General features: G+C 37.7%; 1 protein-coding gene across 1 annotated transcript in view; it reads left to right on the forward strand.

The window, feature by feature from the left end:
- Window positions 1-27,296, forward strand: part of scara5 (scavenger receptor class A, member 5 (putative)) — a 114,581-nt gene that overhangs the window by 71,938 nt on the left and 15,347 nt on the right. The window contains exons 9-10 of the mRNA XM_013911883.1: window positions 4,954-5,019; window positions 15,270-15,458. Coding sequence (XP_013767337.1) covers window positions 4,954-5,019; window positions 15,270-15,458 — 255 coding nt within the window. The remainder of the gene's footprint in view (window positions 1-4,953; window positions 5,020-15,269; window positions 15,459-27,296) is intronic.

Raw genomic sequence — 27,296 nt, forward strand, 5'->3', positions numbered from 1 at the left:
GATTTCAGGAGTGCCACATCTCCTCATTATGTGATGTCTCTTTAATATAATGTATCTGTAGTGATAGCAGACATGTTCCACTACTGTTTTACTGTAAAAAGTGACTCTATGAAGAGTCCTTAAACATGGGTTTCACAAAAGCTGTTCTTATACATATAGCGTGTCATATTCTACCACTGCCTGTCACTCATGTCTTGAAAGTAGAGGGAATTATAATTTATTGCTAAACATGTCCTGTATTTTAATAGTATGACATAAGCCTGATTGAAGCCATTAGAAAAAAACTCACTTTACATCCATTATGACCAAGCAGGCGTGAAAAGATTGTCACCTACAAAAACTCTGGCATTGTCTGCATTATTTGATTGACAACTTAGTTATGTACCGAGCAATACAAAACATCACACCAATAACCATTTTACACAGAAAAACAAAAATTAAGGTAAAGTGAAGGACACAGGAAACTTCACATCTAGATCCCGGTAGTTTGTAGTAGTGTGTATTTCTGCTTTACGCGTCTGTGGTGCAGTTTCAGGTTTAACAGACCAGTGAAGGAGGAAGGCTTTGGAGAGACTCGGCTATGAATGGGGCCTCAGTATAAGACAGTCATCCAGGAGGGAGGAGGGAAAACAAAAAACTTGTAAAAACAGCACTGGGAAGTCTCATGGTTTTTTATAGATGAACGGTGGGAAGAATATATAGGGACTGCAGAAGGTGTTGGCTGTTCCTTTGGTTGTCAGATCAGTTGTGGTTGCTGACAGTGTTTTATGGTATTTCTGGGTGCGTAAAGCTGGACTTTTTTTAGCCACTGGGGGACAGTAAAAAACTGACAACTCTGAAGTGCTGTGACATTGTGAAGTGTTTACTGCTAACGTGTTAGCAAACTGTTTAACACATAAAGCAGACACAAAGAAATTTTAGCAATTTGGCCCCTGGAGGGCAACTTCTTTCAACTCTACTTTGGTTCCTACCAACACTTACGGAAAACCGCTTGGGTCTTTAGTCTTGTGTTTTTTCATAAGCTAGATGTTATTTTTGTCTCTCTGTGGCTCTCATGCTGTCTTACCTTTTCAGATTTACAGCTGGCCAAAATTAGTAAAGAGCTGTTGTTAGCTGATCATACAATTAAATAAATAGAAACCTTGCATTAAGAGCAGTTTGAAGCCTGACCTTTACAGATTTATCTCAGAACTTTAAAACTTTTGGCCTTGTTTCAGGCTTATATGTAAGTAACCTAATGATTCTTATTAGTCTATAGTTCCCAAAAATGTTTCATTGCCATATCAAAAGATGATTTTAAAAAAATTATATTAATGCATAACAATATTTTCCCTGTCTAGCTGATATTTGTCTTTGCTTTTTTTTTTTTGCTGATATACCATACGTTTCTTTCCTTTCATGCTGGTGGAAAGAGGAAAAAAATGTATACCACAAGGTTGACTTAAACTCGCATCCTGTTGCTCCCTTATGCTACTTTGCTAACTGTGCATCACATGGTTTATAAGGCTGACATAAGGGGCAGTCAGACATAATGCTTTTAACAGTCCGACATGTTACTGTAAGTTCACCGTACAACAAATGAGACTTTAGTCATACAAATGAAAAGAGTTTGAAGGTGCTTATATAACACCTTTCTCCTCAGTTGACCATTTAAAGTACTTTTTAGTAAAACTCAACCACCTGGGCCACAGCCAACCCTGCACAACATTATGTCAGGGTCTCTTTAAGCCATGTTTGCTGGGATTATGGCATCTGTGCCTCTGTGAATTAACCTTATGGGAATACCCATATTATTTAAATGCATCATTGACTTGCACCTTAATCCACTGGCCAGTTGTCACTAGGCTTGAGAATTTTTCTGACATGAACATTTTAACATTTTGACAAAAAAAAAGAAAACCACAATGGGTCACATTGAACATAAACATTATTAAAAGTCTAGAGCCATTACTTACTGGAATGCAGTGATAATGAATATACTGATCTTTAGTAGGTGTAGTGTAGCTGTGACAGTGGACCATATTGGTTTAGCACACTGGAATGCTTGAATTTGCTCATTACCACAAAATAGTAAATACAGCTGACGCTCATTTGTTTTTTATTAAAGGTATTTGTTCATAAGCCAAAAATATAAATTAAGAATTTACTTGCTGTTGGCACTAGATGAAAAGTGTGATGCTAATCAAAGTTATGACAGTTTATCCTGAGGGTTACCATAAATATTTGTACTAAGGCTTCAAATTACCTTACAAAATTCCCCTCATCTTACCCTTTGCTGCCTTTCAGGACCACCAGTATGCAAAATTACTCAGTGAGGGTTTAAATCAGACGCATCTGTTGTCTCTTGTGGCTCAGCAGTAGCCCACCACTGTGTTTAGGTTTTCCCTGCAGTGTTATTTAGTTGTTAAGGATGTGGTCAGGATAGAAGTGACACTGAAGGCTGAGGACGTCACGTGGAGGGTGTGTATAAAGGGTTAGCTGCCCTGCTTAGACACACACACAGGCTGTAACACATGTGGCTGAGGACCACCACAGCTTGCACCTACACTGTGGTCAAATTAAAGGTGGGATAAGTGCCCATTCAAAGCCGATCCTCTCGTTGCTTCATGACAAAAACAGACTTGTGGTTTTTAAACCTCATGGCTGAGAGTTAGCAACTGGCACTGAAACTGAAATGCTCTCCAACTTTGGATGGCTAATTCATGGGAATTTGTAATAACATTATATTTTGAAATGAAAACAAATAAGACATAGTCGTATCCAAGCTTCTGATTGGGGAGAGGTGTCGTGCGTAAATGTACTGTAATTTTACACAAACCACAAATGCAAGGATTTTTACTTGCAATAATGTCGCTGTTTTGTATCCCATTAACTTTTCCATCCATGTTGTAATAGCCTAAGCAATTACCTTAAAAAGATTTTTGTCAGTGCATTTTCATTTTGTTTTTCAGCTCTTCTCTGCATTAATATTCACATATACACCACAATGTTTAGAATTTATTTAAGAAGAGGATTCAGGGCGTAGCCACATGTATGAGAAGTCAATTACAGGCCTCATGATTTAAGAGACATTAGCTAAAAATATACAAATGAGAGGAAATGATTGAGAAGTGAAGAAAAGGTTCAGATGTTTTAAGACTTCTCAGTGGTTGAGCTGCTCTCAAGAGCCATAACCCTCATCTCTGAGGGTTATGGCTCTTGGTCCTGCTTGTTTTTTCACCTCATTTCTGCCCCATTTTGTGCTACATTGCGGTTGGCACTGTGTGTAATTCAGTCTTGGTTGTGTTCAGTTTATGCATAGCTTGCTTCCCTTTTAACTTTAACCAGGATTTTATTGGATATTATGATACAGACAACTCTCCTTCCCTTTTCACTAAACCAAATTTTGACAGAAAACACTGAAAACAATTTGATTTGTTGTTACAATTTTTACAAGTTTCAGTTATTCATGATTAATCCCTAAACTCATATCCCTGGTTTCTGTTATTTTGTGTAAAGTAGGATGAAAATATGACAAATATCACTCAGTCTAACTGAACAAACAAAACTTAAGTATCTACCATCATTTCTATTCGTAATGACAAATTTACTAACATATTGGTTCTCTGAGAGATCAGTATAATGACTGAATTTACACGCTCAGTACGAAAGGGTGTAAAATTTAAGAAAATACCCCATGTTAGAATTTGATAATAGTAACACATCCCCTCTGCATTTAACAACAGTCTGTAAACATCTGGGAACTGAGGAGAACAGCTGGTGAACTTTTGGGGGAGGAATGAGTTCCCATCCTTGTCTGATATCCGTTTCTAGCTGCAGAACAATCTTAGGCCTTCTTTGTCATGTTTTTAGTTTCATGATGTGCCAAATGTTTTTAGTTGTCCTGGACTGCAGGGAGGCCACTTTATCACCAGGATTCTAATGCTATGAAGCCATGCTGTTGTAGCTGCAGTATGAAGTTTAGCACTGTCTTGTTTAAATACGCAAGGCCTGTTGTCTGAATTGGAGCACATATTGCCCTAACATCTGTATATACCTTTCAGCATTGCTGATGCCTTTCCAGGTGTTTAAGCTGCTAATTCCATAGACACTAATGCACAGCCATACTATCAAAGATGCAGGCTTTTGACCTGAGTGCACATAATAAGCCAGCTGGTCCCTTTCCTCTTTAGTCTGGAGGTTGCAGTCTCCATGTTTTCCAAACAATTTCAGATCTTGATTCATTGACAGAAGAACAGTTTTCCACTTTGCCTCAGACCATTTTAAATGAGCTTTGGCCCCCAGAAGCCAGAGGCATCTGGATGATCTTCACATATGACTTCTTCGCATGAAGGAGCTTTAACCTGCATTTGTGGATGGCACAATGAGCTGTAATCACAATGATTTCTGGAAGTGCTCCTGAGCCCACGCAGTGCTTTTCACTACAGATTCATGCCTGTTTTTAATGCAGTGCTGTTTGAGGGCTCAGAGGTCACAGGCATCCAATGATTGATTTTCAGCCTATTCCCTTATGTACAGAAATTTCTTCAGATTCTCAGAATCATTTGATGAATCATGTAAAGTAGATCCCGAGATAGTCAAAGTTGCAATTTTATATCATTCTTGTTCCACAATTTGTAGATGCTGGGTTTTTTGTTTTTTCAGATTTTTGAACTTCTGCCCACTTTTACTTCTGAGAAACTCTGAGAACTCCACTCTGAGATGCAATTTTATACCCAATCATGGTGCTGACCTGTTACCAGTTAACCTTTTTTGTTGTAAAATGTTCCTCCAGCTGTTTCCTTTTAGTACCTCTTACTGTTCCAGCCTCCTTTTTTCCTTGATTTCATATTTTATCTAAATGTTCTATACTACATCGTGCTTAATCATCATGTACTGTGACATAAAACTCTTTAAAGTAATCATTATCGACATTGTCAGTAAATCAGTTGTCTCGTGCTGTTTTGTCCTCAGGTAACCGAGGAGAAAGGGGTTTCAAGGGAGAGAAGGGTGAACGGGGTGAGCGAGGAGACAGACCAGGTGAGAAAATGATGGCCAAGTCCAGTCCACAGTGTGCAAGGGACAATGTGTTATTTAGCTGTTTGTAGCTAACATTAAATAACCTAAAATGTTATATGTGATATCATTCTGCCTGTTTGTACCAACTCAAGTAGTATAGCTGCAAAGAACCAATCCATACAGGTTCATTTATCCTGATTTGTATAGTTTTTAAATGCATTTATAATATTTTTTGCACACTATCATACCAGTTTTACAAAAACATTATACTCCTTCTGTTCTTCTACTCTCCTTCTTGATGAACAACTATGAGAATAACAAAAGTTGCAGACCTGCAATCGTTTTATTTGGCCCCAAAATAATAACATCCTTTAAGTGATTCCAAGTTCCTCTCTTTTTTTCAGTAAGTTTCATTAATGTCTTATTGGCAGCAGTAACTGCAGCTTCAAAGTTATTAGATGACCACACATGCATGCAGGCAAACTACTACAGAAACAGTAAAAAAGGGAACATGGTCTGCTAAAAGATTCAACAGGCAAATTAAGTGTTTTATAGACATCACTGTGGACAGAATATTAGATGTACAGTAATCTACCCACTAATTAGTAGCATAACAAACTGCAGATTATTCCAATGAGACTTTTTTTCCACCATCTAATCCAGCAAAGTGTTTTTGGTTGCTTTGTTTTTAAATTAAGCACTTTACTTTCTTTGATTTATATTCCTGTTGTTATGTTGATTGCTTGCAATTTAACCTAACTTTCAGACACAGAAATCAACAAGGTCAGTATGAAGCTGTAAGCCTTGACCAAGATCGATTCCCTCACCATGCATGCTGAAGGATATCTGGATGGAGATTAGTGTAGCAGTGCCCAACTGAGCTGATTCTATCCATATTTATCCTTTAAATGGTAAAATGGTAAATGGCCTGCATTTGTATAGCACTTTACACTACATTCACCCATTCACACACACATTCACACACTGGTGATGGCAAGCTACATTGTAGCCCACAGCTGCCCTGGGGCGCACTGACAGAGGCGAGGCTGCCGGACACTGGCGCCACCGGGCCCTCTGACCACCACCAGTAGGCAAACATGGGGTTAGTATCTTGCCCAAGGATATTTGGCTTGGAGCAACCTGGGATTGAACCACCGACTTTCTGGTTAGTGGCTGACCTGAAGATAAACAGACAGAGTTGTTCTATAATAATAATATAATTTTATTACAAATAATATAGTTTTATTACAAATGACGTTAACTTAAAGAGCCATCAACGCCGTTTTACCAATAATGCCAAAGAAACAAAGGAAACACTGGCAGCAACAAAAGAAAAAGCTACCAAACAAATAAGGGAGACACTTCCAGGGCCCACAAGCCCATCTACTCACTAGGAGGCTGTCTGTCCAAAACCTAGCAGAAACTGCATCGCATCACGAGGTGAAAAACCCACCTTGCTCACAGCTCATCCCCAGCTTAAATAGCCTCAGAGGTGATTGCTGACTGGATTCAGGTGGCAAACGAGGCTTATCAAAAACAGCTGTCCTGGGGAGAGAGAGGAGAGTGAGAGAGACAGAGAGGGTAGGAGTGGCAAGAGAGGAGGAGGCGGAGAGAGTGGGCAAACACCCCACCCACACACTCCCACAGCCTCACAGGATGTAACAGCTACATATGGGGATCATTAGGTGATTCCACCAGTATGTTGGTTCAAGAAGTGATCACAAATAGAAGGCCTAAGCAAGTTTTGCATTTACAGAAATGTTTAGCAAACTTCTGAATTATTTCATTTTTGTAAGAATGTACTTTGAATATTGTAATGTATCATTTCAAATGTTGTACGTGTTTCACAGTCACAGGAATGAAAGTCTTAGTTGAGTACCTCACATCTATCGGTGCGTGTGATCCAAAATCAACCATAAATTATGACGTGATAACTTTATGGCTTTCATTCATCTTTGGTTCATTTGATATCAATCACATAGAGCTGCACATGGTTTCAAAGGCTGGTAGGTGTGCATTTGTTTTTAATGTAATCTCACAGTGTACATCAAAAGGATTTCAAAATAAGTATAAGTCCTGTGGCGGTAACCTGAACTCGAATGCAAAACCACAAAGTAGAAAGAAAAAGGTCATTACATCTTTTTTCCATGCTTGTATTTTTCTTTCTTTTTTGCATCACCATGACTGTTCTGCATGTGCTGAGTGATGGGGTGGTGTTCATGTCAAATAATCCTGATCCCTTGACCACATGAATGCAGTTTCTGCCCATTACAGAGCCGTCAAAGATTAGTTCTTTCCTCACGTCATTTACGCGATGCGGATGTTTGATGTTTCAGAGAAGAAAAGACAGACTGAGTCCACATGCTGTTGGCTGTTAGAAATTTCAAATCATAACGTCGTTTGTATTTCTGTCACAACCGACTTATTGTTGGACGCGTGACTTCGATTGTTTTACACTTTAAAGCGAACAGTTCATACCTGTGTAATCACTTTCCAGAACAAGCAAAAGTTTGTGAGGAATAAGTGGGAAAACGGAGCGTTAGTCCACATGTGTTGGGTATTACCATAAAATGAACCTGCTGAAGAGTATGTTATGTCACTGACAGAATCAAATGCTTTCCTCGAAGCATGATTGTCTCTGAGTGAAAAAGAACAAATGGAGTCCAGATTGTATGTATTTCCAGCAAAATCTTATGTCCAAGAAGACAGATGAGATTTATTTTTTTCTACTGTATCTGAACAAAACAAATAAAAAGAGTAATGAGGCATGCCAGAAAGAAAAAAGGTAAAGAAAAGAAACAACTACTAGAAAAATAATAAACACATTAATTTAGTCTTGCACTGATGTTATATGAACCACATTCTCATGTATCTTGCTATTTATATAATGCACTGCACCAGTTATCCTGATTTTTGTAGTTAATTTTTTGTTTCTACTATATTTGTGAATGCAATGGTAATTTATCCAAATCTTGCATACTGCTGGGTGTTGACTGTATTGTTAACTCCTCATGCCAGCACCGTTGAACACGTGCTGTGTTGTAATTGTTGTTTTGCCCATTAGGCTTTAATGTTTTTTTTTCTTTCTTGGTTGATTGACTACATTTAATTAGCATTGATTACATAAAGACATTGCATAAAGATCTCTTAGATTTACTGGGTTAATTAGGCTACATGCATAGATCCCAAACTTTGCCCAAAAAAATGCCAGTGGGTTCTTGCAAATTCACAAACATCTGGATTTAATAACCTCTTAATCAACAGGCTTTAAAAAAAGTTTTTTATCTTGTATGTATTGCTAGTATTGCGTCCTAGCACAAAGTATTTGATTTTTTACCTATGTTGTATATATTTTTGTGATCAGTTGATGGTAGTTGTGCTTATGTTTAAGACAATGTCCAGCTCAAATTGGTCTAACAACAGTTTGCTGTTGTCTACTTATTTCTGAACATGGAATTCCCTGTGTACCATCCATTTTTTGCAAGACGATTCATCTTTCCATCTCACATGTAGTGATTCGTGGCCATGTGCACAAAATTGTGGAGCAATTAATATTGCTGCTGACACTAAATGTTTTTCATACTTGATTAATTTTTGTTTTGTTTTTTTAAATTTTGATCATTTTTAATTTAAAATTTTATTAATTAGAAATACATGGTTTCATTAGTTGGTAAATAGTAGATGGACTGATTGTTATACAGCACTTTTCTGTTGTACTGGAGTCCTCAAAGTGCTTTAGGATAGATACATTAAAACAATTGATTATGGTAAGGGTAGAAAGGTTTAGACATTAAATCTACTGTTATGTTTACAAAAAGATCTTTAGGTTAAAATATGTCAGCTTTTTTTTCCATAACTTTTAACCAACTTTTTCTTAGTTAGTTAGCTGCCTCTTAACTGGCAATGACAGTCGCTCTATGAGCTGGCTGAAAATACGCCCCCAATGTAACATGAAAGAAAATGACAATTTTAAAAAGTATAGCACATTTTAAAAGCAAGGATATTTGATTGTTTTTGCATTTTAGTGTACTTATTTTTAGATGTACTAAAGAAAATGTAAAATCTTGGTCTCTGTTTGATTGCTTGGTTTACACACTGTAAACTAGTGTTGAAAACCACCATTTTCAATACTGTGTTTTCTGTGAATCTAAATTCTACTGAAACCGATTATCATAAATACAAATTTCTCACTTGTTTTGATTTTCAGTATTGAGTATTGAAAATGCCAAACATTTGCCTGTTATAAATCCTTTGAGATATTTTCCTATGGGCATGTAACATGTAACAAAATGTTCTTTTCATGTAGAGGTCATTGCCAACATTGATGTAATGTTTTTTTCTTGACCTCACATATTACAACAGCCATAAAATCTGGCAGTTTGACAGCTGACCTCAGGACTCCAGCATTAAGTGTAGTTGTTTTATTGTTTGTTTTTCCTGTGCACATCAGCAGGTACAGAGATCCAAACATTAACGAGTTCAGATTTCTGACTCAGAAACGAGAAATTTGTGTGTGTCCTGGGACTTGAGCTCATGAGAAACCATGTAGTTGAATGTGAAAATCAACATGAAGGAAAGTTTTCATTTCTCGTCAGTGTGGCCTTCCAGTGTCAAAAAATGAGATAATCCAATATCAGAATGTACTTCTCCATCTAAAGCAATGGACAGTGCATAAGAGAGGCGAAGAAGAGAGTGCAGGAAGGGTGGAGCCGGTGAAGAAACGATCAGCAAGAGTGAAAGGGATGTTTTACAAAAAAGATAAAGTTAGAGAGGCAAAGTTGAGAGGATTTGAGTGATATTGGACATACTGGACAGAGGATGTTGAATATGGAGCTGGCAGGCAGAAGGACACCAGTAAGGCCACAAAGAAGCATCAAGGAAGTATTGAAGGAGGACGTGCAGAGGGTTGGTGTGACAGGGTAACAGGGTGAGCTAGAGGCAAATGAATAGCTGTGGTGACCCCTGAAGGGAGCAGCTGAAAGAAGATGTTATGAACAGATGGATCTAGTTAGCTGCTGTCTTGGAGCCATGTTCGATCCAGTACAGATTCTTCCTGCCTGCCAGAAAAACATTAGTAATACTCTACCACTCCATGTTCTGGCCTTCATGTTGTGGTTGCTGCAGCTTCTCTGGCCTCAGAGGCTTGAACCACTTGGAAGGCCCCCAGCAGTTGAAGCTCATTTGACTAGTATTCAAAGAACAGAAACAGTCATTATATCTCTCAAAGCTCATTTTAATTTCCTTACTTTTACAGAAGCAGTACATGATTTATGTCCAGATTAGATCGCCTCTGTTTTATGATGAATCAATTTGCTGGCTGTCAAAAGTGAATGTAAGACAGAAGCTGTTAGGCTGTACCAATGGCATAAGTTAGAAACCAGGATATTGACCTTTGGTTTAATTACTTTTAGGAATTTGAGAAGTGACTTTTGTCTCTGTGAGCATGTGTCAGTAGAAAAAGTCATTACTTATATAAACACATTTCAGAGGACTTTTGTCCACCAATAGCTACCTGTTTCCACATATTCTGATCCAAAATGTAATTAGTGGTTATGCTGACATGTTATTATATCTAGACTACTCCACTTTTTATTTCACCAAATAATGTATTGCCCCTAGTTACTTTGGCTAAACCTGTCAACCTTTCTGTCCTTGCATTGCTCAAAATTCCTAATGACTTAACAACATGTCCTCAGTGTCAGGCAAATATTTGCTTCTTATTTCTAGTCTACAACCATTAACTTTATAATTTCAACAACTATCTGTGGCATATTTTTTGTATATTTTTTACAGCCAACTAGCTATTTGAGCTAACAAAATGCTACCATTGCATCTGGCTGACTCATTTTAAAACAAACTGGAAAGGCTGCAAAGCTGTCTACATGAGTCATAAAAACAAAATGATATAGACCAAAGCATACAAGTAATAGATGTTATATGTTATCCTATTCAAAGTGTTTGAATATTTAACTTGGTACTGAGTCCCGTGAACAGGACACACACTAGGCTAAATTGTTAGCATGTTTGTTTGGATGATTCAAACAAACTAGTTAAAGTCAGATTAATCACGTTTCTCAAAGTTTAGTCTCTGAGCTGCCTTTTGACATTTGTGTATTCAATTTTGTTTTTGGGTTCAAAAAGACAACCCCTAACTCCTAGGCTCTTGCATACTTCAAATCCTCTGAACACAGCTCTTATTATTGTACACAATATGAGCACATCTTAATGACCAGTTTTAGCTGAAAGGGTACTATCACCAGTAGATAAACAATGAGTGTGATTACAAATGATTAGGTGAGCATTTTTGAGGGAAGTGGTTAACGTGCAGTCAGGTCTTGTTTTTGTTTGAAAGCATGTCCCACTCTTGCCGTTTCAGAGGCTGCAGTGTTGTTCACTGAATGTTATTCATGCATTGCCTAAATTGTACCAATTTTTTTGTAACCCAAAGCACACACATGACTAGGGATGGGTATTGATAAGATTTTAACGATTCCGATTCCATTTTCGATTCTGTTTAATGATTCGATTCCTCATCGATTCTCTTATCGATTCTTTTTTTAAAAAAAGGAGAACACTAAAGTCGATTAGCTTAGAACTGTGTTTTATATCTTCTCTTTGAACAAGATAGAAATTTAGGAGTAACATGGCCTTACAAACCCAACAGTGAGATCTTAAGAGATCCACAACCTACGGCTCTTCAATGGGGTGTCACAGGGTCCCCAGGAAAAAAAATGTATATGTAAAATAATAAAATAAATATTCTCCTGTAGCAATAACAAAGTTTAACATAAATTATTCTGTAGCAATTACACAAGAATATCCAGTAATGTCCCTGCCTACAATTAAACACATTCACTTACCAAAGTGAAATCGGGGGCATCTGCTGGGTGCAAGCCTTTTACCACAAACTTAGTCACTGCTCGGTGACATTCGTCTATCCTGGCCTGAAAGGAGACGCTACCGGTAGACTGCAGCGAGAACTGCCAGCATCTGAGCCAGACTCTGTCTCTCTCATCATGGTTATCTAAATGCACAGTATTAGCAGGTTTTGTAATAAGGTAAATCGCGCTAACATAATATGCAATGCTAATTGATTAGTTACCTGCAGTATTAACGGGAGAGGACGTGGAAACGCTACCGCTGCTGCTGGGTTGAGCTTCGCTAGTCCGGAGCGGATCAAAAACACGACATTCGTTGAAAGCAATCGCGTGTTTTTTGAGCAAATGCTTTTGCATATTCGTAGTGTTTCCTCCCTTTGATGAAATCTCTACTTTGCAAGTATTGCATGTTGCCCTGTTGTCATCCTTTCTCATAAAGTATAACCAAACTTTTGAGCGTTTGTGCCGCTCAGGCGCCGTGTTTCCTACTGGGTAAAAGACGCTACTCAACGTGATGACGTCATTCGGGGCGACTGGAATCGATAAGGGAATCGTTTTTAAAAGTGCCAAACGATTCCAAGGAATTGAAACAGTGGGAACCGGTTCTCAACAAGAACCGGTTTTCGATACCCATCCCTATACATGACGTTGTTCAACTGAGTTCAGCTGTCCAGCTCTCCATAGACTGAGATATAAATCCCTGTGAAGCTTTGTTGTATGGCTCAGATTAGTCTACATGTGGTACCTCCGGAGCGTTTCCTTTCCTTTATCTTCTCCCCAGTCTCTCGTTTTCTCCATGGGGATTCTCAAGCTCTTCGAAAGAAACTAATAAAGAGCTGAAACAGATGAACATTAGTGATACTCTATCACCCCATAGAGTATAGTAAGAGAAGGATGTAAGAAGATGGTTTTTCATGTCTCGGGTTTTTTCATGCATGCAAGCAAAGCTAAAAATGATGCAGCATTTAAGACTTGAGTTACTTAACATGTCGACCTTGCTTCATTAACATGCAGTTATTAAAGGAAATGACACATTCCACAAATGTCATTGGCTGTTCTTGTAAATTGTGGATGATGTTGTATTATGCCATATAGTAAGAAAAGATCTACTTTCCATTAGCATGTGATTTAAGTTTTCATTTCCAAAATAGGCATAGAAATGTAATATTTAGCAGACTGCATGTTGGGTGTCATTGCTTCAGATTTTGGCTGAGAAGAGCTTTAGGATATATAGTAAACTGGCTGTTTAGAGAATTACTAAACAATCACAAGGGCTATTAATCAATGTGATCATTTTTATATGCATGGCAATAGCAAAAATTATTGTGTTATTGTTTGATGAGTGAACATAACTGTTTCAAGTAATTCAAATGCTTGACCCTAGCTGAAAACGAAACACGTGGTGCTCTACTCTTAACATTTTGTGGGGTAGAGTTGCCTGAAAAAACCTCCTGCAGTACAAAAGTGCAACAGAAGGTTGAAATAATATTTAATTTCTGGTTTGAATTTGCTGGTTCTCAGGAGAGAATATCATACAGTGCAGCAGTTATGACAATATAATAATACAGCAGATATTAAATTATGATGGGCTAGTGAGTGCAAAATACTTGACTGTAATGAGAGTTAAATGGTACACAGTTAAAATGTATGATGGTCTGATGAGACTAATATCCTGTCTATATAATGTGTCTGGCTTTACTCTGCGGCACTTTGTCTTAACAGTGTTGAGCAGTTCAGAAAAGTGTAGCTGCGAGTGTGTGTTTACCTCTTCTTATTATTATTTCCTCTCTGCCCTCTGAAAGGTGATAAATCAAATCAATCACATGAGAACAGCTGCTGCATACTTTGAGGAATACCAGATGAACTGCAGAGCCATGAAGCTTCTGCTAAAACAAACACACTCATTTACACACACACTTGTTCTGTAAGCTCTTACATGCAAGTTTGTGGACATGGCACCCCTGAGCAAGGCCTTCCAACCCTAAATCCATGAAAATGGGGCATCTCTAGTAGTTTTATTTACATGCATTCCTAGAGGTTTACAAATTTAAAAACTAACCAGCTTCCTTCAAAAAAGGATGATCCTAAAATTCCGCCCTGTGATAGCTTACACTCCAGGGCCCTGCGACCTTATTTCAACCTTTAGATTTTTATTATATTACAGGAGCCAAAATACTCTGTCAAACCAGAACAACAACAATAATACAGAGATGGTTGTTGTGTCCACCTATGTGAGGAATCTTTTACAGAGACTGTATATAAAAGAATGTCATAAAGTGTAGTCGCAGTGTTAGGTTACATTTTGAAGCTTTAACATGAATGTTTTGCCTAATTCTCTGTTAGGTTTTTTTGGGGAGCCAGAAGTTACCATGTTTGGACCAGAGCATTGCTGTATCCATTGACCTTATGGGTGCAAGCATATCTGCTAAGTAGTGTAAAGTAAGGACTAATAAAATGCTAAAAGTTTTTGCATCAAAACCGAAGTACAAACATGATCGACATTTGACAGATAAACAAATTAAAATACTTCAAAAGCAACAAATAGCAGAAACAAAGTGGAGCCATCTCAATCAGTAACTTAAAGCTCCCAGTGTTGCCTTAATCCTCAGTCAAATTTACCACACCCCTACCTTTACAGTTTTTTTAACAATGTTATAAAAATGTTTTGACTATGCAAAACTCTTAGCCTGTTAGCAATCTACTTTAATTCATCCCTTTGTCTCCTTTTTTTACTTCTCATCTTTGATGTCCACTTACAGTTTCTATCTCTCCTTTTATTTATTCACTCACTTTCCCTCCTTTCCTCAGTATTTTTAAGCAGCTGGTAGTCTTTAGTGCTCAAATAAGCTAAACTGGATAAATGCTTGCAGATGCATACTGTGAAGTTCCAAAGTAGGAAGTTATGAATTTCAAAACCCTTCAATGGATTCGCTTCACATCTGTGAGATTGTTGCCATATTATAGGCTTTACAATCACAGAAAACAGTATATTCAGAAAGAAACTTGCGTCAAATGTTTTTAAAGAGGGTTCACAAAAGAACACAAAAAGTTTCCAGGGTATTTTTATTTATTGTTCTTCTTAAATCAGAGTGTTTTTCTGTGGTTTATGGAATTTTTATTTTTCAGCATGTCAAAAAAAAACCCCATTCATCTCAGTTTGTTTTCATATTGATGTGATTCACAGAGCTTCATTAAACTTATAAACACAATGAATGAGTCCCTCCAAAAATGAGCGAGGGCCTTTATTGTTGTCTTTTTGGCATAAATAACAATGGAATGCTTATAAACACTCTGCAAACACACTAAATAGTTGCAGCAAAATGTAGGAATCCCTCTGCCAATGCATTTGTGTATCTGGATACAAAGCTTCTGTTTTGTGTGTTTGGTTTTCAGTGGAGGAGACCTTGGTACGGTTGGTGAATGGGTCAGGTCTTCACGAAGGCCGTGTGGAAGTTTTCCATGAACATCGCTGGGGAACTGTGTGCGATGATGTCTGGGATAAAAAGGATGGAGATGTAGTCTGCAGGATGCTGGGATACCAAGGAGCAACTGAGGTTCATAAGACTGGACGCTTCGGGCAGGGTGCGTAACACTCTTATTTCTTTGGTGTGTTTGGTGCAAACCTTGCTGTCATTCAGTTCATGTAACACTTACGTGCGTTTATTCAACTTCATATTGTGCCAAAGGATGTAATAGGTCGACTTGGTCCACCATGTCAGTGTTGACAGAAACACCAAATAGGTGGCCATATTTTTTGGCTGTGGCTTGTGTAGAAGGTTAGGCCATGCATTAATTAGTAAAACAGTATGCCAGTTGAAACTAAAATTTCCAATTTTACATCTTCCAGTCTTATATGTATTTATGGCATTATGACACCAAAATGTCAAATCTGAATGGTGAAAGATATGTTCCAGAATAATCTGTAAAAGCAGGCTCAGACCACCCCTGGTAAAAACTTTGAATCTATTCATAAACTTCCAAGTGATCCTTTAAATGAAAAAAACAACAACAAGGATATAACCTCCTTCGCAGAGGTAACATAAACAAGATCCTCTTCCTTTTAGCCTTGAATTTCCCAGGAGATTTTGTATTCAGAATAGTATAGTAGGCCTTATAGAAAACCAAACAGAACTGCAAAGGATTTATTAATTTGTACTCACTAAATTGTTCAATCAGCATTTACTGTATAATGATTTAAAAGGAGCAGTTTACTGTTGCATGTTGACCATCCTTTACATCAGTGGTGTGATGTGACAAGACGCACTGGTGGGCCTTGAGAAAAGCCAAGATTTGCTTTGGCCATATGCTATTATTGCAATCAATGAATTCATTCATTTAATGCAGCTACACTTGCAAGGTGGGAATTATGAGACTGCAACTCATCAAAGGCCCCTTTTGACAGAAATATGGTTAACAAAGGAGGAAACACATTACTTTCTTACATGTATGAGTCAAAGAGTCAGGAAAAGGTGGCTAATGCTATAATGGTGCCAAGCCAGCTGAGGAGGTCTTGAAAACCAAACATCCCTTTGGAGAGAAACTTGGTTCATTTCAATAGTGTTTGGATCTGAACCAGAGGCAGCAAAACTGCTGGACCGAGTTTAAGTCCTTTAAGAAGATGGGGGTGAGATATGTGTTAGTGCATTCACCGTCAAATACAAATAAAAAAAGAATTGAGAATGATTTGAATCCAGGTGGGGTTTTTATATCAGATTAAATCAAATCATAACGTTGACACAGTATCCTGCAGTGGACCAGCGAACACATTCAAAGTCTTAAGGCAACAGAATAAACTGGAAATGTAGCTTTATTTAAATAGATGGAAAATCAAAAATTAAAATATAAGTCAATAGAGGAATCCAATAATTCAGGCAGAGAAGACACAAGAACCAAAAACAGACACTGTGACGATGACTCAGGGGAAGACACTGCTTATATACACACAAGAAAGCATTTAGGGGAAGTGAACACTGCTGCTGTGCTATTGCTGCAGCAATGAGGCTGAACAGCATTGCCAAAATCAACACTTCCTTTCAGAGGACTTAGACTTAGGGGTAGCAGGATCTGGCAAGCAGGTGGCTGTCATTGTAGCAGGTGGGTGACTAGCAGGTTGCACAATATTTTAAACTGGTGGAAAAACTCTATGTAGAATGAGGAAGACATCGTATACACACAAGAGGGCAATTAAAAGAACTGAACACAAGGGGGCAAATGAGGCACATTTAAACAGAATCTAGGTAACTAGACAAGGAAAAAAAAAACTATATACAAACCACAAAAGACAAAGAAGTACCAAAATGAAGCAGGACATAACATAAATGAAGACTTAATGAGAAACAAAGAGACACTGAGGGTGGCCATACTAAACTGAGTCACACAGAAGTACATACAAATCAATAATTAAGATGTAAAGAGAACCCACATTACACATGTAACCAGAACTTAAAAACTAAAGCCCTAAATGATAACCAAAAATACAAAACTCAATGAACCATAAACTTTGCAAAAGTCAAAACATTGGCTCAGAGACTCAGGACCATGACACTATTAACCACTGGAATTTTAGTATAAGGGCATCACATTGTTGTTGTTTTCTTCTTGTCTTTTCATCACAGCTTTATTGTTGTCATGTGGTAAAGCAGTGCTCATGTTTCAGGAAATGTTAGAATTTCCACAAAATGCATGTTTGGTTTCAGCTCTTCTGCCAAAGTGTCTTTAATGGGTTTTGGTTTGCCACCATCAGCATGTAAGTGTGAGTGAGTGCTGGGGTGAATTATAAGCACATTATAAACCATTTTGTGTCAAAACACCCATATATCAATGGGCCAAAACCTTATGGCATTATGTTTGTTGGTTACTTGCATGCTACTGCCAAAACAGCTTAGATTTACCAAGGCATGGACTCAGCAAGACCTCTGAATTTAAACTGTGGGATCTGGCACCAAGTCAGGCTGTTCCCATTTGAACCAGTTGACTAAGTGAATAAACCTTTCACTTGTTGAGTCTGATGTAATAGCAATGTAATCGTCTTTTCTGAGTTTTTAAGCTCATTCTTTATAGGTCAGCACTCATGATCTGCAATGAGGAACATGGCAATCATTGTTTTTATCTACAATACATATCCATGGTGAAACTTAATGATGGAAGTCGCTCTGATTTTTACTAACTCTGCTTTTTGGATTTGAGTGGCACAACAGTACCCTAAAATGCTGCAGGGATTAATATTAAACTTTTATGGTGAAAGTCGTGCTAGCCAGATGTCGTCAAGAAAGACTCTCATGGGTCATATCCATCTGTTTCTTTCCCCATTTTATTTCATTCAGCAGTCAGCCTGACATCATTCAGAGCCTCTGTCCAGGCTGAGTTGTTACCAATAAGTCTGGAAAATTGAGGGAAATCATGCTTTTGTTCCAGGGGACAACCTCAAGAAAACAGCACAGGCTAACATCATGGCTGGATTCAATTTTAAACTATCTGGAATTCACATACATTTTCAGATGACTCACTAACCTTTCTGATTCCGTTTTAGCCTTTGTCTTACTCATAGCATCTGTGAAAGGACAGAACAAAATAAAATGACTTGATGAGAAAGCCACTCATTTGCCTCCTGTCTACCAAAATAACATACAGTATGTGAGTGTTTGCAGAAACGACAGGTGAGTTTTTCCAGAGCTACACAAAATCAGGCACAACTGTAAAAAATACATTCAATTAGCAGTCCAAAGACAAGTCAGGTTACCTTTCATGCTTCATCCCTGCTCCAATAAACAGACCAGTAGTTTTCAGTTACAATTTTCCATCTTTGATTTTAAACAAATTTGAACTGGAGACTTTCTGTGTAATCTCTAAATACCCTGCTTAAACTCTGTACACCCTTTTAACCTCCCAGCTTTGTGTTTTAATGTTTGTCCAAACTAAAAATAACCAAACTTTTTCCAAACTTTTATATTAATTTCGGACATTACAAACCCTGAATTTCTTTAGGAAATACAAAACTGCCCTGAGCCCGCTGTTTTTCAGTCTGCTCACACATGACTGTACCGCCAGACTCAGCACTAACCACATTGTGAAGTTCGCAGACGACACAACTGTGGTTGGTGTCATCACTGACAACGATGAGTCCACTTATAGATTGGACGTGGAGCAGCTTGAAGTGTGGTGTAGATCCCATAATTTCACTATCAATGTGGACAAAACAAAAGAGATGGTGGTCGATTTCAGGAAGTCTGGCAGAGATCACCACACAGACCTCACCACAGATGGATCTGCTGTGGAAAGGCTCAGCAGTGTTAAGTTCCTGGGTGTACACCTAGCTGATGACCTGTCCTTCTCCATTAATACCACAGCAGTTATCAAAAAAGCACAAAAGCGAAACTTGAAAAACTATTTTTCAAACTTGTAAAACAAACTATGGACATTTCTCAACTCCTAAAATCCTTAGCTCATTCAGTACGTACCCTAAACATATTCAAAGAAACATCATATTGATTGCTAATAATAACACACAGGAGTGTTTCTGCTTAGAAAACAGTAATAAAGTTTATATTAAAGTTTATATTATGTATGATGGCTCAGAGAAACCTGAACTCCAGCCAGGAAACTGGGGTTTGTGTCATCATAATTGCAGTAAAAATAAACCCGTCCACAGCAGTGTGAAAAAGTCTTGAGCAACTCCTCATTTCATTATGTTTTGTTTATAAGGAGGCAGACTACTTTTTCAGGCTATCTGGAGGTCTTTTAAAGTTTTTCTTTGGGCACTGGCTGCTTTTTCACTTATTTTTACTTCAATCCTTGTACCGGGCCATTTTCAGAAAAAGAAAGGGTTTTTTCGTTTTGTTATCAACCTTTGAAAAGAACCAGTTTAATATTTTGTCTTTAGGCACTTATTACCAGCCTTATAAAAAAAGAAACATATAAATTTGTTCCAATTTCTTTCTTTCAATCAATGAAAAATACCAAAGATAACGCAGTTTGGTAGAGATATCAACACCAACATCATGAATCCCCTTTTAGCCAAAAAGCCAAAAAGATGCAAACCGCTGATGAGCAAGATCTGAAAGTCATGTTCTTAAGAAACAGGAAAAAATCCAGCAAAGGCCTGGCACATGAACTGAAAGATGTATCTGCACCTTCAGTTGATCCATCTACTGTTCACTGAAGCCTCATCAGAAATGGTCTTCATGAAAGGGTTGCTGTCATGAAGCCACTCTTTAGGAAGGGAAACAGGGAGAAAAGGTTGTGAAGAAGTCTTATGGTACAACAAAGAGTGCCTACACTAGGGTTGTTCGATATAACGATATATATCGGACGACGATATAAAATATCGTTTCATTTTACGCTATCTTTTGTTTCGTGATGTCGCAAAATAAACTGTTTACGGCAATATTTTTTCATCGTTTAATTTCTTAAAGTTCTCTCTTTCTCTTATATTTAATATAACCACACTACGAACAGCCAAGTGACTGCTTTTATGCGTTGTCGTTAGCAACAACGACGGTAAAACCATCGCGTGGCTCCACCATCCGCTTGTTTATTTTCCACATAAACCTTTCACAATAAAGCTCGAGATCCTGTTGAGACTTTTCAAAATAAACTGAATCATGTGAAAGAGTATGCAGAGTGTTTGTGGATGAGAAGTTAAAAAAAGCGCCATTAGGCGCTAAAAAATAAACCTTAGACTCAAACGTTAGAACAGGCTTTTCCCCGGGGCACGCCGTGTAATAAATACTTACAAAGAAAAGGACTGCCATTACAACTTATGTCTAAAAATGTATCGTTTCATGCATCAGTTGAAATACTTGACTCCAGGTACAAGACGCCCGGCTGGAAACACTTCACGCAAGTCGACCTGCCCGAGATTCATAGACTTTACAGAAAATGTTACATTTTTGTGATTTACATCGTTGCCGGGACGATAGATGTCTTATATCGGGATATGAGACTTTGGTCATATCGCACAGCCCTAGCCTACACCCATCTGTAATATATTTTGGGGGCTCTGTCATGGTGTAAGGCTTCATCACAGCCAGTTGTGTCAATATTGATGGAATTATGAGTGCAGAAAAGTATTCTCAGATCCGGATCCACCATGCAATACCAACTGGGAAGCTTGAAAAGTGGACTGGAAGTGGATTAATTTTTCAGCATGACAGTCACCCTCAACACAATGCAGAAAGAGCACGCCTGGATTTAAATAAATAAAAGACAAAATGGAGCACTACTTGACAGAGAATTGAACAAAATGCAGCCAACATCTATAGAAGCTTTGAATGTCCTTCAAGAAGCCTGGAGAACTATTCCTGAGGACTACTTAAAGAAATTAGAGAGTGATATAAGAGAGTTCAGGCTGTGTTGAAGAATAAAGGTGGCCATATTAAGTTTCAACTCTGAAACATGTTTAAACATAAACAATGTACCTTTGCTATTTACATAGCAAAATATAAAGAAATGAGAAGTGTGTAAAATGTTTGCAGAGTACTGTAGTAGATTATAAAAAGATTATAAAACTTTAAAAAAAAAAAGATTTTAAGAAGATTAACGGTGTTGACTTCAACTTTAACCAAAAGTAAGTCACCAGTTTTTACTTGCACTTCTTCATACAGCTGCATTATGCATTATGCAAACTTATGAAAACAGTTTGCACAAATGACCTATCAGGTCACGTTCTAGATATGTGAGAGGTGGGGTGCAGGGTTGTAAATAAGTACTGGCTTATATCTGGCTCCAGCTTTAACAAGTGGAGCCAGAGTACAGTACTCTGTACTCTGTCAGGTACACTAATGGGAAAATTAACCTGGCCTGTTTTTGATTAATTCAGATGAAGCCCATGCAAGTAAAAGAGAGAAACTCCTAAATCTATGCAGAAGTGCTCTGATCCAGATTCAAACCTAGAAGCCACTGACTGTGATGCAACAGGGCTACATTGCATATGAATCATAAGCTAAATAATTATTATGGTGTGATGAAAAACATCTGTACAAAAAAAACACTGAACTTTCTATTAAACTCTGAAAACAGAATTGAAGGGGGCATAATTGTTTCATTTAAAGCCTTTTTTAATATTTATTTTTAATTTTGAATTAGCTACAAGAAAAAGTGTTTTGTTTTGTTTTTATTCATAGTTAATCTTTATTAATCTTAGACTGGTCCTGTGTACAGTCGCTAAGTTTGAGTCTGAAATGAGATGTTTTAGCTCTTCTCTTTTTAAGTTAACTTTCTTCTGGAAGAATACCCTTTGAAAACAGGAGTCCTGAACAGCAACTAAAAATAATATGTCAAAAAATGGCCATATTTTGAGTGTCTGCTCTTATTGACATCAGTGGCTTCACACTTGTTTACACATTTGCCTAGCAAGCAAAGATTCACAATTTGTTTCTGACAATTCAGTTTGTAAAAAGTCTGATAAATTAGACATCCAGAGCTACCTGCTGTGGTCATCTTTAGCTTTGCTTGTAGCTTTGCTCTTACTGACATCATGAAACATTTAGAGATGAAAAATAAATATGAAAACATTTAGAGCACTCTGAAGCCTGAGCTTTTGGGTCACAGAGATTACTTGTACATGTGCTGACCTTATTATAAAGGTCATAAGGTGCTATATTATTAAACTTTGGCCATATTTAATATCCACCACTGTGCGTATACATATATGGCAGAAAAATAACATATATTATTGTTATATAGGCTGTGTGGCTAGCAGAATTGGACCCAAAAACAGGACTTGGAAAAACGGGGAAATAAACTAAGATGGTGGTTTAATTAAACACCAGGGAACACAGCTAAATGGAATCAGAGTAACAAGAAGAGGGGACGCAAAATTAAACATAGCACACAACAGACAAGGCACTATCAAAATAAAACAGGAAGTAGCAAACACTGAGACCGGGACTAAGACATGTGGTCTGATTTACTAAAAAGTGCTTGTTGAATAGAAACATCAGAAGTCTCTGTCTGAAACACAGCTATTATCAGTAATTTGGACAAACTACTTTCCACAGAAATAAAATTTGGCTTGATTCATTTCTGCAGACAGCAGTGCTGTTTTTTGCCTGATTACACAAAACGTCTACTTTTCCGTCTTCTAAATCCCTCTCTTGGGTGTTTCCCTCAACTCTCACGCAGTGGTTTGGTGATTCAACTCTTGTTTGTGTGAAGTGTCACAAATTTGGCGTAAACGGACAAAACATGGGCGCGCACACAGTGCTGCAAATGTGTGTTGAGATCCAGAGTAAACGGCTTAAAGGCTCATGTCCGTTAAAGTAAACCCTCAGAAGGCTCAACCGCAGAACAGCTGGAGTATCATGTACAACCACAATGGACCAACTACCTCTGAAGCCTCATGTGTTCTTTCCCCTCTACATACCTTATTTCCATCTTGTGCAGGCCTGCATGGAGACACATGTGGTTATGGGGTCCTCCTGCTTTCAGGATGTCAATGCTGCAGCAGTTTATCTTTAGAGCAAGAATGTAGGAGGCATGCAGATTGAATCAGATAGCTGTTTGCCCTTATTATCCATTATTATTAAGTAATGAGCCTTTAAATTAAACATTTGACATAAAAGAAATCTTTATCATCCTGTGTGGATGTGCACATTAACCTCCTAAGACCTGAACTCTTCCATGGCATGGATTTTTAATTTCTCTTTGATATTTGGGCATATTGGGGCCCGATGAATGTAAAAACAAAGAATTACCAGATTATTTTTTTACCTTATTTTTGTTTTTAAGAAAAATAAGAGGCACATATGAGGATATTCGTTTAAAATTTTGATAGAACAGTGGCAGTATAATGTCCTCGTAAGTGGATATCAGGCCCTTGTAGAGCAAAATTTAGTATTTTGGTCTAAATAACCCAAAATGTGATGTCCACATATGTGGACGCCAGGTCCTAGGAGTTTAAGGTGCAAAGTGTGAGTCGTGGAAGCCTGGCACACATAATACACTCATTTCCAAACAAATATATTTTACAGGCATTTCATTTTTAATTTTTGTGATTTATTTAAAAATTGTCAATGAAGATAGAAGATAGTGGGTTGAAATATCATATTTTATAAATGTGCAACACCAGTTAACCTTTGAGTCTAAGACGCAAGGTGAAAATCTTTCTCCTTGTGTTTTTTTGCCTGAATACAGTCACATTAGAGCACCACTGAAAAATTATGTTGAAGTTGAAATATTATAACTCAGTGATTAACTTTGATTTTAACTCTCTGTTTGGATCACCAGGTTCATCTCAGTTCACTTCATTGCAAAAGTTACAACATTGAGATGTTTTTATATATAATTAGTGCTGAGAGATGAGCCATACTAATCAGCAATTCTTTGATTAAAAAAATTAATAGTTTTTTGTACCCTGTATGTAAACTGACTGGCGCAGTGCGTAACAACATTCAGCACAAGCATTTGGATGTTAATCTGGCTGTTGGTGCCAGCAGTGCTATCATTATCCACACTGATCTGGCCCTGTGTGTTTGTTATCCACAGTTCAAAGAGCTACAAGATATGAAATACGATTTAATTACTAAAGAATGTGATTAACTCTTCCAAATGGCTCTTACATACACACATAATATTTGTATAAACAATGTTTAGCCTTTTCCATTGAACTGTAAACAGTTTTGAATTTTATTGCTCATACATCAGTCATTTTTTCCCTCCTGTCTTATCCTCTGTTTATTAAACTAGTCATCAAGAACATAGCTTCAAGTGAATATTTAAATCTTTCAGAACTGGATAGAAACCAGTTCCCACAACCAGTCAGGGAACTGATTATATATAATACATCTTTCAGGCATAAAACATATACAGTTGTGATTAGACGTTTGAATACACTTATTATTGCCATAAATTTCATGGTAATTTGGGGGTTTTAATGATTTCTTTGACCTGTTCTGATGATTGACCACAACTGCCAGTTTCTCTTTTGCCAACATAAAAAGAATTTGTTTGACAGCACTCAATGGATTGATCAATACCCAGAACAATGGGAAGGTCTAGGGGACAAAGTGAAGATCTAAGAAGGAGAATTGTAGATGTACACAAGCTGGGAGGGTCTCTCGGAGCTATTTCTAAACAACTCCAAGACAATCAGTTCAAACAACTGTACAGCAGCAGAAATACAAGTTATTCAAATGAGTCACCACTTTTCCAAGAAGACTTCAACTCTTCTTTGTTAGGATGTTCAAAAACAACCCAGGACGCACCAAGGCAATGTCAAGCCGGGCATGACCTTAGAACTGCTGCATCACTGTCCACAGTGAAACAAGTTTGGACTGAGAAGGTGTCATTCAAGAAACAAGCCCCTGCTCTAAAATCAACACCTTTAAGCTTAACTGAAATTTGCAGCCGCCCACTTTGAGAAGCCAAATGCCTTCTGGAGAAAGATTTTATGGCCAGAAAAGAAAAAGATCGATGTCACTGCTGGGGCAGCAGTCGTGTGCTGTTGTGAAGGAAGACCCAAGTTGCAGACAACGAGTGAGTTTATTTACAGTGAGTGACAATAAACAGAAGTGAGGACAAAACTAAGTCAAACTGGGGAAAACTAGGGAACAAACCTGAAATCATACAAACACGGGAAAACGGCACAGAGAATGTAGGGCAGAGAGACACTGAGATACACAGACGAAGCGACGATCAGCACAGGTATACACACACTATAAATACACATGGAAGGGAATGAGGAATGGCCAAAACAGGAGGGAGACACAGCTGATCCTAATTGACATCACGAGACACAGATTTTCAAAGTAAAACAGGAAAATTACACAGACCGCGAACAGAGGAAACGCACGGGCAGGAATGACCCAACACTAAACAGGGGGGAGCGCAAAACCTAACTAGGAAAAGCTTAACAGAAAACAACCAGAACACAAGCTAATATTTATTAATACAAAAACCCTGAGTCACAGACTCAGGACCATGACAATCGAGGTGTTTGGCTAAATTGACAGGAAGTATGTTTGGATAAGTAAAGGTGAAGCTTTCAAATGTAAGAGCAATGTACCAGCTGTCAAGCATGGTGGTGGTAGCATCATGCTCTGGGGCTGTTTACAGTGATACTGGTACATGAAAACCAGGCTAACATTAAGTTTCTGGAATGGCCATCCCAAAACCCCAACCTCATGTTGAAGATGTGTGTGCTAGGCTTAAAACCAACCAATTTAAATTAACTCTACTAATCCTGTTAGGAAGAGTCGTCAACTTGTGGCTTGTTGATGGCTAACAAAAGCATCTGGTCGAGGTGCAGCTAGCAAAATCACATTTAACCAAATATTAGTGGGAGTCTATGTGTATATTTGAGCTTGTATGTATATATTTGACCCTGTGCAAACATCAAAATGAACCTATGTGAATTACAGAAAATCCAAAATAAACTGAAACTTACGCACTCTGTTCTTTTTAAAGCCATATAAGATACTGTTTTTGGTTCCATCCTGAAAAAAGCAATTGTTCAAAGAAATCAATAAAAATATTAAAAGTTAAAAAAGAAGTGCTGTGACCCCTATGACCATGATAAACACAACGGTATGCCCAGATCTCAGTGTCATTTCCATTAGCCTGATATTCCATTGTTCCTGTAGTTTATCTTTCTCCTGAAGTCTGGATGTGTTTCTGTGAAAGCCTCCTGCTTCTCAGCACGACTTTAATCAGGCAGCAAAACATAAAAAATGTCAGAGGAAGAGGAAACTGGCAAACGCCTTCTCTGCATGGACCTGTTTCATTTATGCACGGTCCATCTGATAAATCTGTGTCCATGCATCGAAAGTGTTCCAGATGAAAAGTGGGAAACAGGCAGTTTGACAGTGTTGTGAAAACATCGGGTTTGCTGACTGAACTGTTATTTTCATTGATCATATTGAAGGTCATGTAAAACAATATAAAAGCAGAATGTGGTATTATGACAGCGCTTATAAATTCAATTTAAAAGCATAATTTAACAAATACACTGGTCCACAATGGAACACTTAAACCTTATGCTGTCATGTTAGTCCTACTGGCATGAAGATTTTTTAAAAGAAATCACGTACAGCATATAAAACGAATGCTTCAAAGGCTGTAATGTTTTAAAATGAATGAGCCCCTTTTGTTTTTGATCCGTAGTTTGCTCACTTTGAATATCCTATTCAGCTAAATCATCCTGAGACTTGGCATTATTATTTCAGTATATTTAGCATTATAGATAATTAATGTAGAGTGCAGCTCCCATACTGGTTTGAAGACTGTGACCCACATTTTCCTTTGAGTTGTAACTGAGAGATGACTTTATCACCTATAATATAAGGCAGGAATCATACATACATTGGGGTAACAGCAGATATCATCATAACATCATAGTCCTATAAAATCTTCTTGATCTTAACAAGCCTTGAACTACTTGGCAGGTATGAAAAGTGGGATTATTAATGACCAAGATATATATAT

Source organism: Pundamilia nyererei, unplaced genomic scaffold (assembly GCF_000239375.1).
Source record: "Pundamilia nyererei isolate P.nyererei 1_Seehausen unplaced genomic scaffold, PunNye1.0 scaffold00074, whole genome shotgun sequence".
Taxonomy (NCBI): domain Eukaryota; kingdom Metazoa; phylum Chordata; class Actinopteri; order Cichliformes; family Cichlidae; genus Pundamilia; species Pundamilia nyererei.